We start from the raw sequence: 13,450 nt of genomic DNA on the forward strand, positions 1-13,450 counted from the left end.
TATGTAATACAGTTGTGATAAATTCACATTTCGCAAAGAAAGTCGCTTAAGTTTCTAAAGCGTTTCTGCGATGTAGACTACCTACTGCAATTAAACAAACCTTCCACACGAGGGCACTGGTGTTATATGTAAGCCATTGGACAAAAATTCCTCTTCGAGATTAAGAGCATTAAAAACTCCAGCGAGCTGGTGAGACGTTCTCCTTTCCTGTCTTTCATTGAGAGGAGAGGTCGGCGAGAGGAGTTTGAGGCAAACTCACTTCAAGACGGCTAGTTCTCCTCTTGCTGATACAAGCGCTGTGGATTGAGGATGGGTTCAGTCCCACTGCATGGAGTGTTCTCTCTTTAAAACGACTTTACTGTAATCACAATCTATAAATTAAGCAAATTTCTTTGCACTACTGCTTGGGATTATTTTTTGTATGTTCACTGAAGGTGAGTTGATTTTGATGCGTCCATCAATCGCTGGTTAGAGTCGCTTCTAATTTTTGGCATTGATGGATTGTCTTCCTGACCTGCATTTTCTGTGTTTTATTGCATCTTTAATCCGTTAATTATTCTGAGACAAATGGTGATTCCGTTCAGTGCATTAATCAGTTCCCTTTTGAAAGTTTTAACCATTTTTTTTAAGAGGAGCACGGAAAATAATTCTGACATTTCAACGCAGGGCTATTATAAGGAGTTAGTGGTTAATGCATATAGTACATTATAATTTTTGGATTATTATGGGGTCAAAGGCGCGTGGCTTAATTTTATGTATTGCGAGGTCAAAGAAATTAATGTCTGTGTAGCCCAATGTTTATAGTATTATATACATTTATTGGCGACGTGTGTGTGTTTGCATCATGAAAATGAGCCTTGAATATCCTTTTTGTTAAATCTTGATCGTGGTGGTTCTTATCTTGAATCACATTGCCTTCTTTCATATGTATTTTATGAGTTCTGTTCTGTATTATACTGTACACCGATAACAAGATGACATCATATTATTGTCGATGACGGAGTTTAACTTCACATTGAGCCATACACATACACAGTGACAAGTTGTATGGGGTCAGTGTGGCATAGGAAATATGCAGGGCTTTGGGGAGACATGAAAGCTTGGAGATTAGTAGGGGGCAAGATTTGAATAATTTCTTTTAAAAACAATACACCCAGGGAACACTGGGACTGATAGCTGTAAAACCCTTTTTAATGGAAAGGCGAGGTGATTAAGGTGATTGAGGTCCTGTATTCAGGCTACAGTACTGTAATATGCTGTGTACACTGCCACCTCTCCAAAGCTGATATGGAGTCACTTTCCTTCATTGAAGGGTAAAGAACTGGGTGGTCCCTTCATTGTATTCAACATGTGCAGAAGTAGTGTAATGTAATGTACTGCTTGATTATAATGAAGTAAGTTACCAGTAAGCCAATTGAAGATATTCACAGGCATTAATGTTGACATTGTAGTTTGCACAATACTTACTGCATTAGCTTGCATTCTTACCCGCTGTGCCACCACTGGTGGATTAAATATTCTCATGTGACACAAATTAAATTAGTAAATGAAAAGCTTCCCATCCTTTGCTTTGCGCACCTGGAGCAGCCAATAAAAAGGAGTTAATTGGTAATGAACTCGCTCTTCATCCCATCATAATTGTATTTACCCACAATGCATATGCACATAATGCAATAACGGATTCGATAATGTGATAACGGATATGCTTTTTCAGCTTATGGTGTGATAATGGGTTTGGAGGTGCACCTGGCTGGCCGGCTGCTATATTTAATACATTGTCATAACATCTTGGCATTGCCATTTAAACTCAATCTTCTCTCCCATCCCCATTTGAGTGAAGTCTTGATGACCATTTTTCCCGATGCTCTAACATGTCATGACATGTTTTCTGGATTTTTATTGCACTGTACCTGACACTAATATGCTTCCCCTAGAATTTTTCCCCAAGAATGTTTATCTTTTGAGAAAAACTTAAGGAATAGATATTGTTTAAAGTATGCACACTATGTACACTTTAGTACTGTATGAGGTCAAGTGACTACACAGTAAAATGTTCAGTGTTAAATCAAGTCTTACAGAGTTTATACGAGTCCACTATGGCCAAAGTGGACTCGTATAAACTCAGTTAGAGTTGGATAAACACTGGACATTTTACTGTGTGGTCTGTCAGGGTTTGGATGGCTTCAGGCTAAAGGTAGAGACGCAGTTTGTTCATTGCACACAATATATAAGCACAGTCCTTCAGCCTGTGATCCAGAAATGCTGAAGGTGTTGATAAGTGGTGCAGTTAAGCAGCACCATGTGCCTTGTGACAACTGTTGGCCTATTGCTGGCTTGTATGGCTCTACAAACACAGTCAATCACTCCAGATGCTCTCACAGAGACAAAGTAGGGGCTGTGTGTCTTCATCAGAGGGGTGGTGGAAGATGCATGGCACCCATTTATGTCCCTTGCACAGAGTACTGGGAGATGCAGTGGGGGATTTGTTGGCTCCCTGTAACAGGATATTTTCTCAACAAATGAAGGATATTATCACTGTTTGGGGTCTGGCCTTTGTCACAACATTGGACTTTCCATGTGGCGCACTGGGTGTCTTATTGGCTCTCTGAGCCCTGTGCTAGAGAAAGCCCCGGTTTGAGGGCCAGGTGCCAAAGGCTCTAGGGTAACACCAGTGGAGGTCTCTATTCTCCCTGGAAACTACAACGAGAGGAGGACTCCTCAATTAGGGTGCGGCTCATTGGGCGCACGGGGGCCACTAGCAGTCATGTGGTAGGGGAAGCATTGAGCTTCCATCAAAAGTTCTGTCCCTGTCTGAGAGTGTACAGAAAGTCCTACACCTTTTCACAACATGCATACGTAAGCATCCCCCTACCCATAAAATATGATGTACGATGTGATTTGGTCGGTTTATTTTTGATGCTGAACTCCCCTGTTATTACTCTGCTTCACATTTGGCCCAGAGATGTGGTGTGCACACTCATGTCTGCGCATCCGTCTTCATTTTTGCAGCCCGGTTCAAAAATAGCTGAGTTAGTGTGAGAGTACTGCGGAGAGAAAACAGAACCCGAGACAATGTTCTGTCACACATTCACCAGATGGCGAGGTGACCTCAGTATGATGAAAGTTGCACTTTTTTTATGGAAAAACAAAATACAGAAATCAAGTCGCAACACAGGGCTGGCACATTACTCTGTTCCTCTATGCTCCTCCTTTCCACATTCCGGAGGAAGGAGCCTGTGAGGTCGATGCCATTCGGTCCGGATCCTTCTATTTTATGGAAGTGGTGTGCAGTGAGGGTGGGCATATGTGTGTGATTGTTTCCCACTTCGAGCACAGACATGGGCATTCCATACTTTTTCAAGCCTTTGTTTGGTTTAGCCATCACACTTGAAAATATTGGTCACAGAATGTAATTCATTGGACAAAATAATTTCCACTGACAAAAAATCACTCCAAAACCAGCATTCTCCTTGCATTCCTCAGGCAAACATTTCTCTCCCTGGACAGATTAGCTTCACGTTGCCATGGAATATAACTGACCTTCTAGCCATGACATGGTGCTGAAATTGAATACTTGGAGTATGATTTTTTCATCTCAGTCTGCTGAATGATATATTTTTAGTTATTTCCTGTCACATGCTTGCTATGTAGAAACAATGTCGAAATAATCAAAGTCTCATATACCAAACCGTCGCATACCACACAAATAAAGTGTGAATAATTATCTGTAATTCTGTGTCTGTTTACTGTTAGTGATCAGTAAATCTCCCTTGTGGTTGTGCTCTTGATTGTAGAAACAATGTGAAAGCAGAGTACTAGCAGGAGACAGATATATATTCCATAGTCATGCAACTCAGTGGGTAGTATTTGCACAAATATGACTCGCAGAAGTTTGCCATTATTTATGATGATTAATAGAGTACCAAGATAGGATGAATTGGAGGGTATTCTTTTATCAGGTGAATTTAATTGTTTTGCATTGGAGCTGAGAGCAGTGAAGTAATATAAATTTAAATTGATCATGTATTGATGAATAATAATAAACTTGCATTTTGTAACATTTTGATCCTTGAAGAAATTATTGGAGTTTGATAAGTATAAAGTTTCTCTACTTTATAAAGCTACGTATAGGATCAAAGTATAATTTAGTCTGTTATGTCCATCCACTTATGAATATGGTGCTTTAGTCCAAAGTGCCCACAGTTTTCATGGTTGTACAAGGTACATTTATCATAAATCACCAGGCATACTGGATTGAACTCACTGATTTTGTTCACAAAATGAAAGAACTGCAGAGACCTTTGTACAGCCATCGATGTAAAAGTGAAATTGATGGCATAGTTCTGTTTTGAGAGAGACAGCTGTGTATGTTCTCAGCTCATCCAGGAGGGGTCACAGAGCTAACAGTCACTGACAAGCCAGCAAGCATGAAGGATACTAGAGGACACCAAGAGGCATAGACTATGTGCTTTTTTTAACAGGACATATTGTGCACTATTTATTTAAATTCATAATGTTTTTATTTTTTGGTAATTTTCTTCTTTCTTTCTTTTTTTTCTTTATTTGACGCCAAATTTTACCTGGAAGAGGGATTTTGGATAATACATCTACAACAAAACCCTTTAATCCCACAAATCTTCTTGTGCTTTTTTTTTGCTCAAATTTACCAAGTACCAACAGATTAGTGTTGGTGTTTTGTGAGGCATTACATCTTTGCTGAGCATCTGTAATTGGACAGGTTCAATGGGCCATCTATATTCATCATTCATTTTTGGCCCTTCGTCATGTCCAATGCAACTTTTGCCTTTTTTATTTTCATAACTTGATTTAAGACATAGAACGGTGACCTCCTGCCTTCAGGTTTTGTGGACGTCATCCATTATTCATTACCACCTGCTCTCTCTGACCCACTTGAATCAACCCCAAGCAGCGTATTGCACATTCTGTTTCCTGCGGAGAGGTAGACCAGGCTCAGCTCAGTAAAAATGCTGAAATAACCAAACTATGAGTGGGCAGAACTATGCACGTATCGATTCAGCATTTAGCATTTGACCATCTGCAATACCTTTAATTGCTCATAATTGCAGAAGCCGATAAGCGTGTGGATCGCCTAACATGCTGTAAAGAGTTAGGGCGTGCGTGGCTTTTAACTGTGTAGACAAGCTTTGCATCTGCCCGTGTATAAAGATGTATTAAGCCATGCAATTAAAAATTGCTTGAAAACCATTTTAAATGTCAACATGGATGTATACCCCTTTTCTTCCATGGCTAAGCTGATGTAATTTACTTGCCATTTTTGACAAGTAAACATAGTCCCATGCACACCTGACAGAGTGGGCGAGCTTTTTTTGGGTCCATAATTGCAGTCTCTTTGACAGTGCAATCATGCGGTTGTTTTGTGTGGTAGAACTGAGAGACCAGACTGACAGATGAAAAGATCAAGAACATTGTGACATTTCTACTCTCTAAAGTCACGCTTTATTTATTCCACTTGTATTATGTCTCCTGACCTATCCCACACCCCATTCAGACATGTCTGTATTATGTACCGATCATGGCACGGCATGGATCAGAAATATCTCTAAAAACAGCCAGCAACATCTGACTGAAGCTATCTGAGGAACCCTGTCTCTCGTCAGAGTCTCTGCCGCCCCCCCACCCCCTCGCTGATGGCTCTGCTTGGTCTTTCCTGGAAATGTCAGCCAATCAGAGATTGGCTCCAAGCAGGTTATTACACACCCAGCTGGGTGACAAATCTGTCTGAAGAAAATTGTGCAAAATACCGTACAGACAAATCCAGCATTTTTGGTAACACTTCAGAATTAGGTCACATGAATTGGCATGAATTAATGTTTTAAAAATGCATTAGTTAAGCATGAAATTCAGTTTTCATTAGTTTATGTATTTCTTAACTCCTAGCTAATGTATTAGTTACATGAATATTTATACATTAGCAAACCATAGGATAAACATACAATTAGTTTACCACTTAATGTATCTGTTAATGCTTATCTCATTGAAATATGAATTGGCATGAACGAATGTAGTTGTTAGTATGTATTAGTGATGTACGAATACATAAACAAAGCTGAACAGCTTAATGTTTCAGTAGCTACAGAATTAACAGCTACATTATTTCATGCCTATTCATGTAACCTTATTGTAAATTGTTTCCACATTTTTTTCCATTTTAGGAACTGCCCCCATGAAATGTTGCATTTAGCGTCCTGCCCAACTGATTTTTACTTTTAATTTACTGTTTTGTCTCTAACGTTCTTCTCCAGCACAAGCATCTCATAGAAAATGAGCAACATTTACGAGTCAGCGGCCAACACCCTGGGCCTCTTCAACAGCCCCTGCCTGACCAAAGTGGAGTTACGTGTTGCCTGCAAAGGGATATCTGACCGGGATGCCCTGTCCAAACCAGACCCCTGCGTCATCCTCAAAATGCAGTCTCACGGCCAATGGTTCGAGGTATGTGCTCGAGGTATGGTTCTCTTTGTCAGCTGACCAGGAGAATCTGGACTCTGATTGGGCTTTGTGGTTAAGTTGAGCAGATGGTATCATTTTCATCAACTGTAGTTTTCAATAAACACGCAAAATGTATTGTTTTTCCTGTTAATTAGTTAATCAAAGTCATGTTGAGTGACATGGACATTGGTGGGAGCAGTTTGTTGTCAATATTGTTGTGCAAGTAAGTAGCGTGTGTGGGTGGGGGCTCCCTAGCAATGATTAAGTGCCTTCACAATAATGGCTATTTCATGGGAAAGTGGGCACTGCATTACACTTTGTGATAATTTCCTGCTGTGTGAATGCTGAAATGGTGTGAAGGTTGGTTTCTACTGTATCTCAGCTAGTAGTGTGTGGGAAGGCCACTGTGCTTTTGGAGTAACCAGGTGTTTTGAAAAGTTTTGAAAACATACCTCTGGTTTAACACTTAAACCCAAGAAAGCCATTTTGTCTCCTCTACATATAAAATGTCTTAGCCTTCTCAGTTTTGCACATTAAATATGTCAATCATTTCATTGATGAACCCTCTCGAATGACCCAACCAATCTGCCTTGATTCTGTATTAACACTGTGTATATATATATATGTTCTCTAAAATTGTACAGCCCCCTCAATAATTAAATTATTCACAGAACTAAGACTAATCTAGAAGTAAAAATCGTTCAAAGAATTAGCATTATGATAATTAGATGGCTCCAACAGCTGCTCTAACATTCTTTTTAAGTTCATTTTTGGACTGCTGAAGCACTGCTGGATATCTCTATTTTGAATCTCAGGCAGATGTCCTGTGTAGATTTAATGGTGATGTCTTCTAAAACGCACTCAAATTTAAAGGCAATTCAAGTACTTTCTGAGATTGTTACAAGAACTCCTGAAATTATGCAAATTATTTATGAGCTGCTTTGAATTGCAATAAGAGGTCTGTTGATTTTATCATTTTGATGAATGAATATGTCCAAAAGTCCAGCGAGTCATAGGCCGTGGTAATGGAGAAGGAGTAAAGGCAGGTGTTTCTAAATGATATACAGAGCTGCTATCGGGCATTAAACAGGCCTATAGTCCCATTCTGGAGAGGTTCTGCCTGGGATAATCATGGGTTCTCACAAAGGTTAATGTATTCCATTGAGCCTTTATCGCTGGGAGAGGTCTTCATCGGTGGCGGGTGGGCTGACAGGTGGCGGGCGGAGAGCAGGGAAGTAAGGGAACTAATGAGCTGTCATGCCTGCGTTTCGGGGACCGGACCAGGGTCACTGGGCCTGGTACACCGCAGAACGGAAGCCTCATTGTCTCTGCCCAACGTTCCTCAAAGCCCTCTAGTGTCCGTCCCTCTGGGCAACTGCAGCACAGGCACTCTCTAATGTTCCAGAAGTTACTATAGCAAGTTACAGTTACACATACAGAAGAGGCTAAACACTTATACATGGGAGATGGGAGATTATTTTTTGTATTGGAATATGCTATCCGTATATTATTTGAAAGTCTGAGCCTGAATCCCCCCAAAAATCAGTAAGTTAATTAAAAAGTATTCCAAGTGGGACAGAATGAGAATTGGGAACCTGGCCCATCCTCTGTTGGCCATCCTAGTCAATATTTAAAGATAAGCTGAATGGTAATAGGGAGGCAATAGGGAATTTATCAGAGAAATTAATCAGAGTGGTTTGGGCAGATTAGAGTTCAAGGTATTGATAAACTAATCATCGAGGCTGATAAAATGGTACGCAAAACTGTAAAAAAACTGAAACTGTATGTGAATATGTAGGTCAGTGTAGAACAAGTGTGAGGCTTGGACCGGGAGAGTGTCATAACTGGGCCTGTGGATCAAGGAAAGAGCCAGAATCCCCAGGGAAGAGTACGTAAATATAGTTGGGCTCTGGAATGGATAAGTACAGTGTTATCTTGTGCACATATAGAGGCCTCAGTATAGTATGGAGGGTGATATTCCGCAGCAGCATGTCTACTTGAAGAAGGAGGGCAGGTTTCCTTCAGAGGTGAACATATTTATTTAAAGAAGTAACATGGTGGTTGGTCACACTTTCTAGGTTTTTATATGCAATTTGCAAAAGTGGGCATTGAAGAAACACAATGAAAGTATTACATTTGTCTGTTCTGTAGTTTGGGCAAAGTAAGCTTTTTAAAATCGTCCTATTTTCAACCAGTTGAGAATGTTCTCCTAGTAGTACATCACACGAGGATAACCACTCCCCTTATCCCTCCCCTATAACTCATGACCCACAGTTTGCGCTGCTGGCCTACAGGCAAGTGGGGGCACGTCACAGCTAAATGTTTTTCATTTTTATTCTTTCTTTTAAAAAAACATCATAGCTAATTGACAGTTCTCATTACCACGCCCAGACAGTTCGGGTGAACTTTCATAGTGGGAAATGTATTTAGTGGGAAACTATTTGTTTCATTGTTGCCTAATGACAACTGGCAAGTGTCACATTCAGCCACCATGTTTCTCCTTTCAGTTAAGTGTCCCTGGAATTCCAAATCTCAGTACTGCAAGTGGAGGTTTCTGTCTCTTCTTCATGGCCAATGTGACGCTAATTCGTGTTAGCAGTGGGAAGCAGCTGCAGGTGAACACGATGGCCATTGAGAGGAAGTGTAGTTGCCTTCTTACTAATGTCACTGTGACCTATCTCAGCTGTCTGTCACAGCACTGACACTGATGCTCCGCTTCTCCGGTTCACCGACATTATTGTCTGGTCGGATTTTGCTTCTGTTCCATGTTTATAAACTGAATTGTGTAAAACCAGAACATATATTAATTTAATTTCTCCCTGCTGCTTGAAAGACAGGATGTGTCCCAGAAAGGCTGTTTTGCTTCTCCATTCGGAAAGTCATTCGTTTTTTTGTAATGTTGTTTGGGAATCTTTGATTGGGGTGACCTTTCCAATGGTCATATATAGGCTCTGCGGCATGCTCATTGATGGTTGACAAAATTATTGAGTGTGCACTGAAACGCCTAATTGAATGAACTGAGGTCATGATTGAAGACGATGATTAGCTGAGGACCTGATTCAGATGTTTTGGTGCTGGACTAAAACAAATACTTGTTCCCCCACCAGCTCTTCTCATATAAGACTGGCTTCCCTGGTATAGACTATCCTAAAAATAGAAGGATAGTCTTCTCAGTGACCTGGGTTAATTCTGTGGTAAAATATTGTAAATAAGGCCAATGAGAATGCTGTACTCTACATATTTCAGGTACTCTTTGGTTACTGAGCAGGGAACTGGTTAATGAACAGGAAAATCTGCTAATTAGTTTTCTTTATTTTTTAAATAATATGTATGCACAGGCCTCAATATATGCAGAATTGTGGCTCTGCTGCTAAATGTAAGTTCATATACAGTCTATTGTCCATGGGCAGCATGTTTTCTTATTGAAATATGAGTTTTGATATAAAGAATTTCATAATATTACTATTGCTATACAATAATTATGATGAATTAGCTGTAGTACATGTAGTTCCTTAATCAAATGAAATCTATTGATCTGAGTGTTCTGGACATCACTTAGACCAGGAGAAATGATGAACTGTAAAATGCATTAGACATTAAACCAGGTTTAATAGACAAAGTGCAGTATCCAGGAGTTTGCTCAAATAATTATAAAGTATGAGAATTATTTTGGACAAAGATGAGAAGATGTCAATCAGATAACTGAAAAGATCCTGAAATAGCAGCACTTTCGGCCATTAGCCAAGATATCTGGCCTGAGGCATTTCACCCCTGATGGAGACTATGTTAATTAGTCTGAAGGCTTTCTGTTCTTTCTCTTCCTTGCTAATAAGGAGGTGCCGAAATCTCTAATTAGCTGAATTCAACTGGCCAAGGCACTTCTTGTATCTAAAAAATGTCAGATATTATGGCCATATACAGATGCGTCTTTTTTTTAAAAATTTCCCTATGTGATAGTGTCTGTCTGAACAACAAGACTGACACATGCACACACATACACACACAACCAGATTTATGGAGATGGATTTGACCAAAGGATGATGTCCTTTAAAATAATAATAATTTTGCTTATAGAACTGCCACTTTATGCTCAGACATTGCCATAGCAAAAATGTTATTACTGCAGGGTGACTTAGAGTAGAATTGTGAAAGAGTAGCAGATGGTTTTATAGAATACAGAGGATTATTTACCACTGCTCAAAAAACTTATTTACCACTGCTTTTGAGGTTTTGATTGCTTCAGCATGCACCGTATAGCTACAGCTTTATATTAGACAATGTGTCAGGCACTGAGGTAGCAACTGATTCTTTTTAGAGGATTGGTGAATACTTCACTTTAGAGTTATCAGATAATAGGAATATGTAGCCTCAAGAGTTTTTATTCATTTGGAAAACTAACCAAAGTGGCTGTTTATACATATCAGCAGAGGCAAACCATCCAGGTCCAGAAAGTAAAAGTAAAAGTAAAAACCAGTATTTTATTCCAGTCACCTGCATTTGCTAATTAACTTTTACTTCCTGACCCCTGGACATTTCATCTCTGCATATCAGGCAAACATAAGATCAATGGCTCTTTCTAGCCATATTCTAATCTGATCTGCCACAATATTCTACAGAACCAGCCGGGTAAAAAGACTCATGAAAATGTCTGCTTTGGGTGTATGTTTAAAGGAATTCTGATTTGCTGTCCCATAATCTTTGAAAGCGGCACATACACAGGAACTAAGAAGTGTGAGACTTCATTGAGGGCATTCACGTGCATGAGAGGGTCTCACAGGTAGTTGAGTATGCTGTGGAATAATGTGCGACCATCCTGGCACAAAATCTTTTAACAGTGCAAAAACAATTCACACTTCATTTGTGTTGTCACCAGTAAATGTGATTATATTGCTCTCCATCATTGGAAATACATTGACTTATTCTCTGCAGAAAGCCATGCAAAAGGTTTCTCCTGCACAATGGTATCTGACTTACTTTACCAGGTATAGTGTGCAGCACAGTGAGGAACAAGGCTCAGCTCTGCACTGGAAGGGTACAGCTCCCCTTTTGATTGCATGGGGATCCGTAAAAAGCTTTGTGACTTTCTGTGACCATTCCCTCCACAGATGTAATGGAAAAGCCAAGCTGTGGACTGGAAATTTAAGCCACTTGAATCGAAATTAATGCTTACCTACAAAAGACAGATTAGGACATGGAGGTCGACTACTTCATGGATCATTGCCCTGGTGGAGTTTCATTTGTGGCTTATAGTCAGAGGAAATCTCACACCTCTTCTCTCTGATGGTGAACTGTTGTTGTAGTCATCTAAGCAGGGGCTGGATGAGATCCTTAGAAGCAATTGTCATCAATCACTTCGGGGGACCTCAAGTGATTCATACACTCATGCACACGTACACACACACACACACACATACACACACACACACACATACACAATTTAATGATGACACTGTCTCATGGAATTCAGTATGATAAACGGCTTTTCAATGAATGTTAAAAAATGAGACAGGTTTGCAGTGATGGAAAAAATCTAAACAGGTGTGTTTTTCTTTTTCCAATCATTCACACCCCTTTCTGCATACCATTTCAAAGGGAAACGCTTCAATGCATTGCATTTAAGATTACTGTAATTAAGAACACTTTGACCTCCTGTATAAGTTTGATTCTGTAGAATTATCATTAAAGGTAGCCAGCTGTAAATTATTGGTCTAAATATACAATCTTATGAATAGCATAACATGTTTTTGCTCATAAAAGCTGTGCAACTGTTTTGAGATGTAAAAATGTAATATATATGATATAAAAATTCAAATCTCAGTTATGGGTTTGAAGATGGTTAAAAAGGAAGGAAAACATTTCTGTTAAAACAATTCTACTTAATAGAAACATTGCAGTTGTTTCTATACAGCTTCAACCACAATAGTGGGCTAGGGCAGAGGCTCCCAAACATTTTAATCTCAAGGCTTGGTAGAATAACAACCTTGTGATGGAGGACTGTAGCCTCAATAAAATAGGAACTTTTAACACCTTTATTCAAGCTGCAATACTGTGTATTACAATACATGGATAGATTATATATGTATCCAAAAATACGTAATGTATTTGTTATATTTAACTGGGACCTGTCGGTTCAATCTGAAGCAGGAACCAGGTGAATCTCTGCAGTGAATGTCCATCTTGCTTGTGATTTTACCGGGGGAAATGCCCTCATTTGGAAGGAGGGAATTAACCCTCCTGTTTGCCCTCATCCAGGTTGACAGGACAGAGGTGATCCGCAGCAGCATAAACCCTGTCTTCTCCAAAGTGTTTACTGTGGACTTCTACTTTGAGGAGGTTCAGCGGCTACGCTACGAGCTCCACGACATCAGCAGCAACCATAACGGGCTGAAGGAGGCTGACTTCCTCGGGGCCATGGAGTGCACACTTGGCCAGGTGCTTTTTATAGCTTGGAGGAACAAGTGCATTGTGTCAATGTGTTCCAAGTGCACATTTAAATAAGGTTTAACCACTGTGGGTTTAATGTCATATAAATAGTTTTGACAGCCTTTAAAATGAGCTGAAATTAATTAGAACTCTCTCGCTCCTCTCTCTCCCCCCGGAACAGATTGTATCCCAGAGAAAACTTTCAAAAGCTTTACTCAAACAGGGAAACACTGCTGGAAAGTCATCCATCACGGTAAGACTCGTTATAATGTACTGTATATATTATCATTCGGTGCAGGAAAGGTGTGTCAATTGATTTGAATTGGACTGAAGTAGGCACCTGGCAAGGGATTGCTTGTAATTTTAAGCGTGATGAAACTTGCTATGCTCCTCTAGTATCTGATATGTGAATACAATATATGATTAACTATGTTGCCGTCCAGGTTACAGCAGAGGAGTTATCTGGAAACGACGACTATGTGGAGCTCTCCTTCAGTGCAAGAAAATTGGATGACAAGGTGAGACAATGTACAGCACAGTACTGTAAACTTTTAAC

The 13,450-nt window shown here is 39.8% G+C and overlaps 1 protein-coding gene across 1 annotated transcript in view; it reads left to right on the forward strand.

Moving 5' to 3' along the window:
- The first annotated feature begins 235 nt into the window (after positions 1-235).
- Positions 236-13,450, forward strand: part of cpne4b (copine IVb) — a 37,411-nt gene continuing 24,196 nt past the window's right edge. The window contains exons 1-5 of the mRNA XM_061254105.1: positions 236-434; positions 6,285-6,474; positions 12,724-12,903; positions 13,076-13,147; positions 13,338-13,412. Of these exons, the coding sequence (XP_061110089.1) occupies positions 6,304-6,474; positions 12,724-12,903; positions 13,076-13,147; positions 13,338-13,412 (498 nt within the window). The 5' untranslated portion in view covers positions 236-434; positions 6,285-6,303. The remainder of the gene's footprint in view (positions 435-6,284; positions 6,475-12,723; positions 12,904-13,075; positions 13,148-13,337; positions 13,413-13,450) is intronic.

Source organism: Conger conger, chromosome 9, assembly GCF_963514075.1.
Source record: "Conger conger chromosome 9, fConCon1.1, whole genome shotgun sequence".
Taxonomy (NCBI): domain Eukaryota; kingdom Metazoa; phylum Chordata; class Actinopteri; order Anguilliformes; family Congridae; genus Conger; species Conger conger.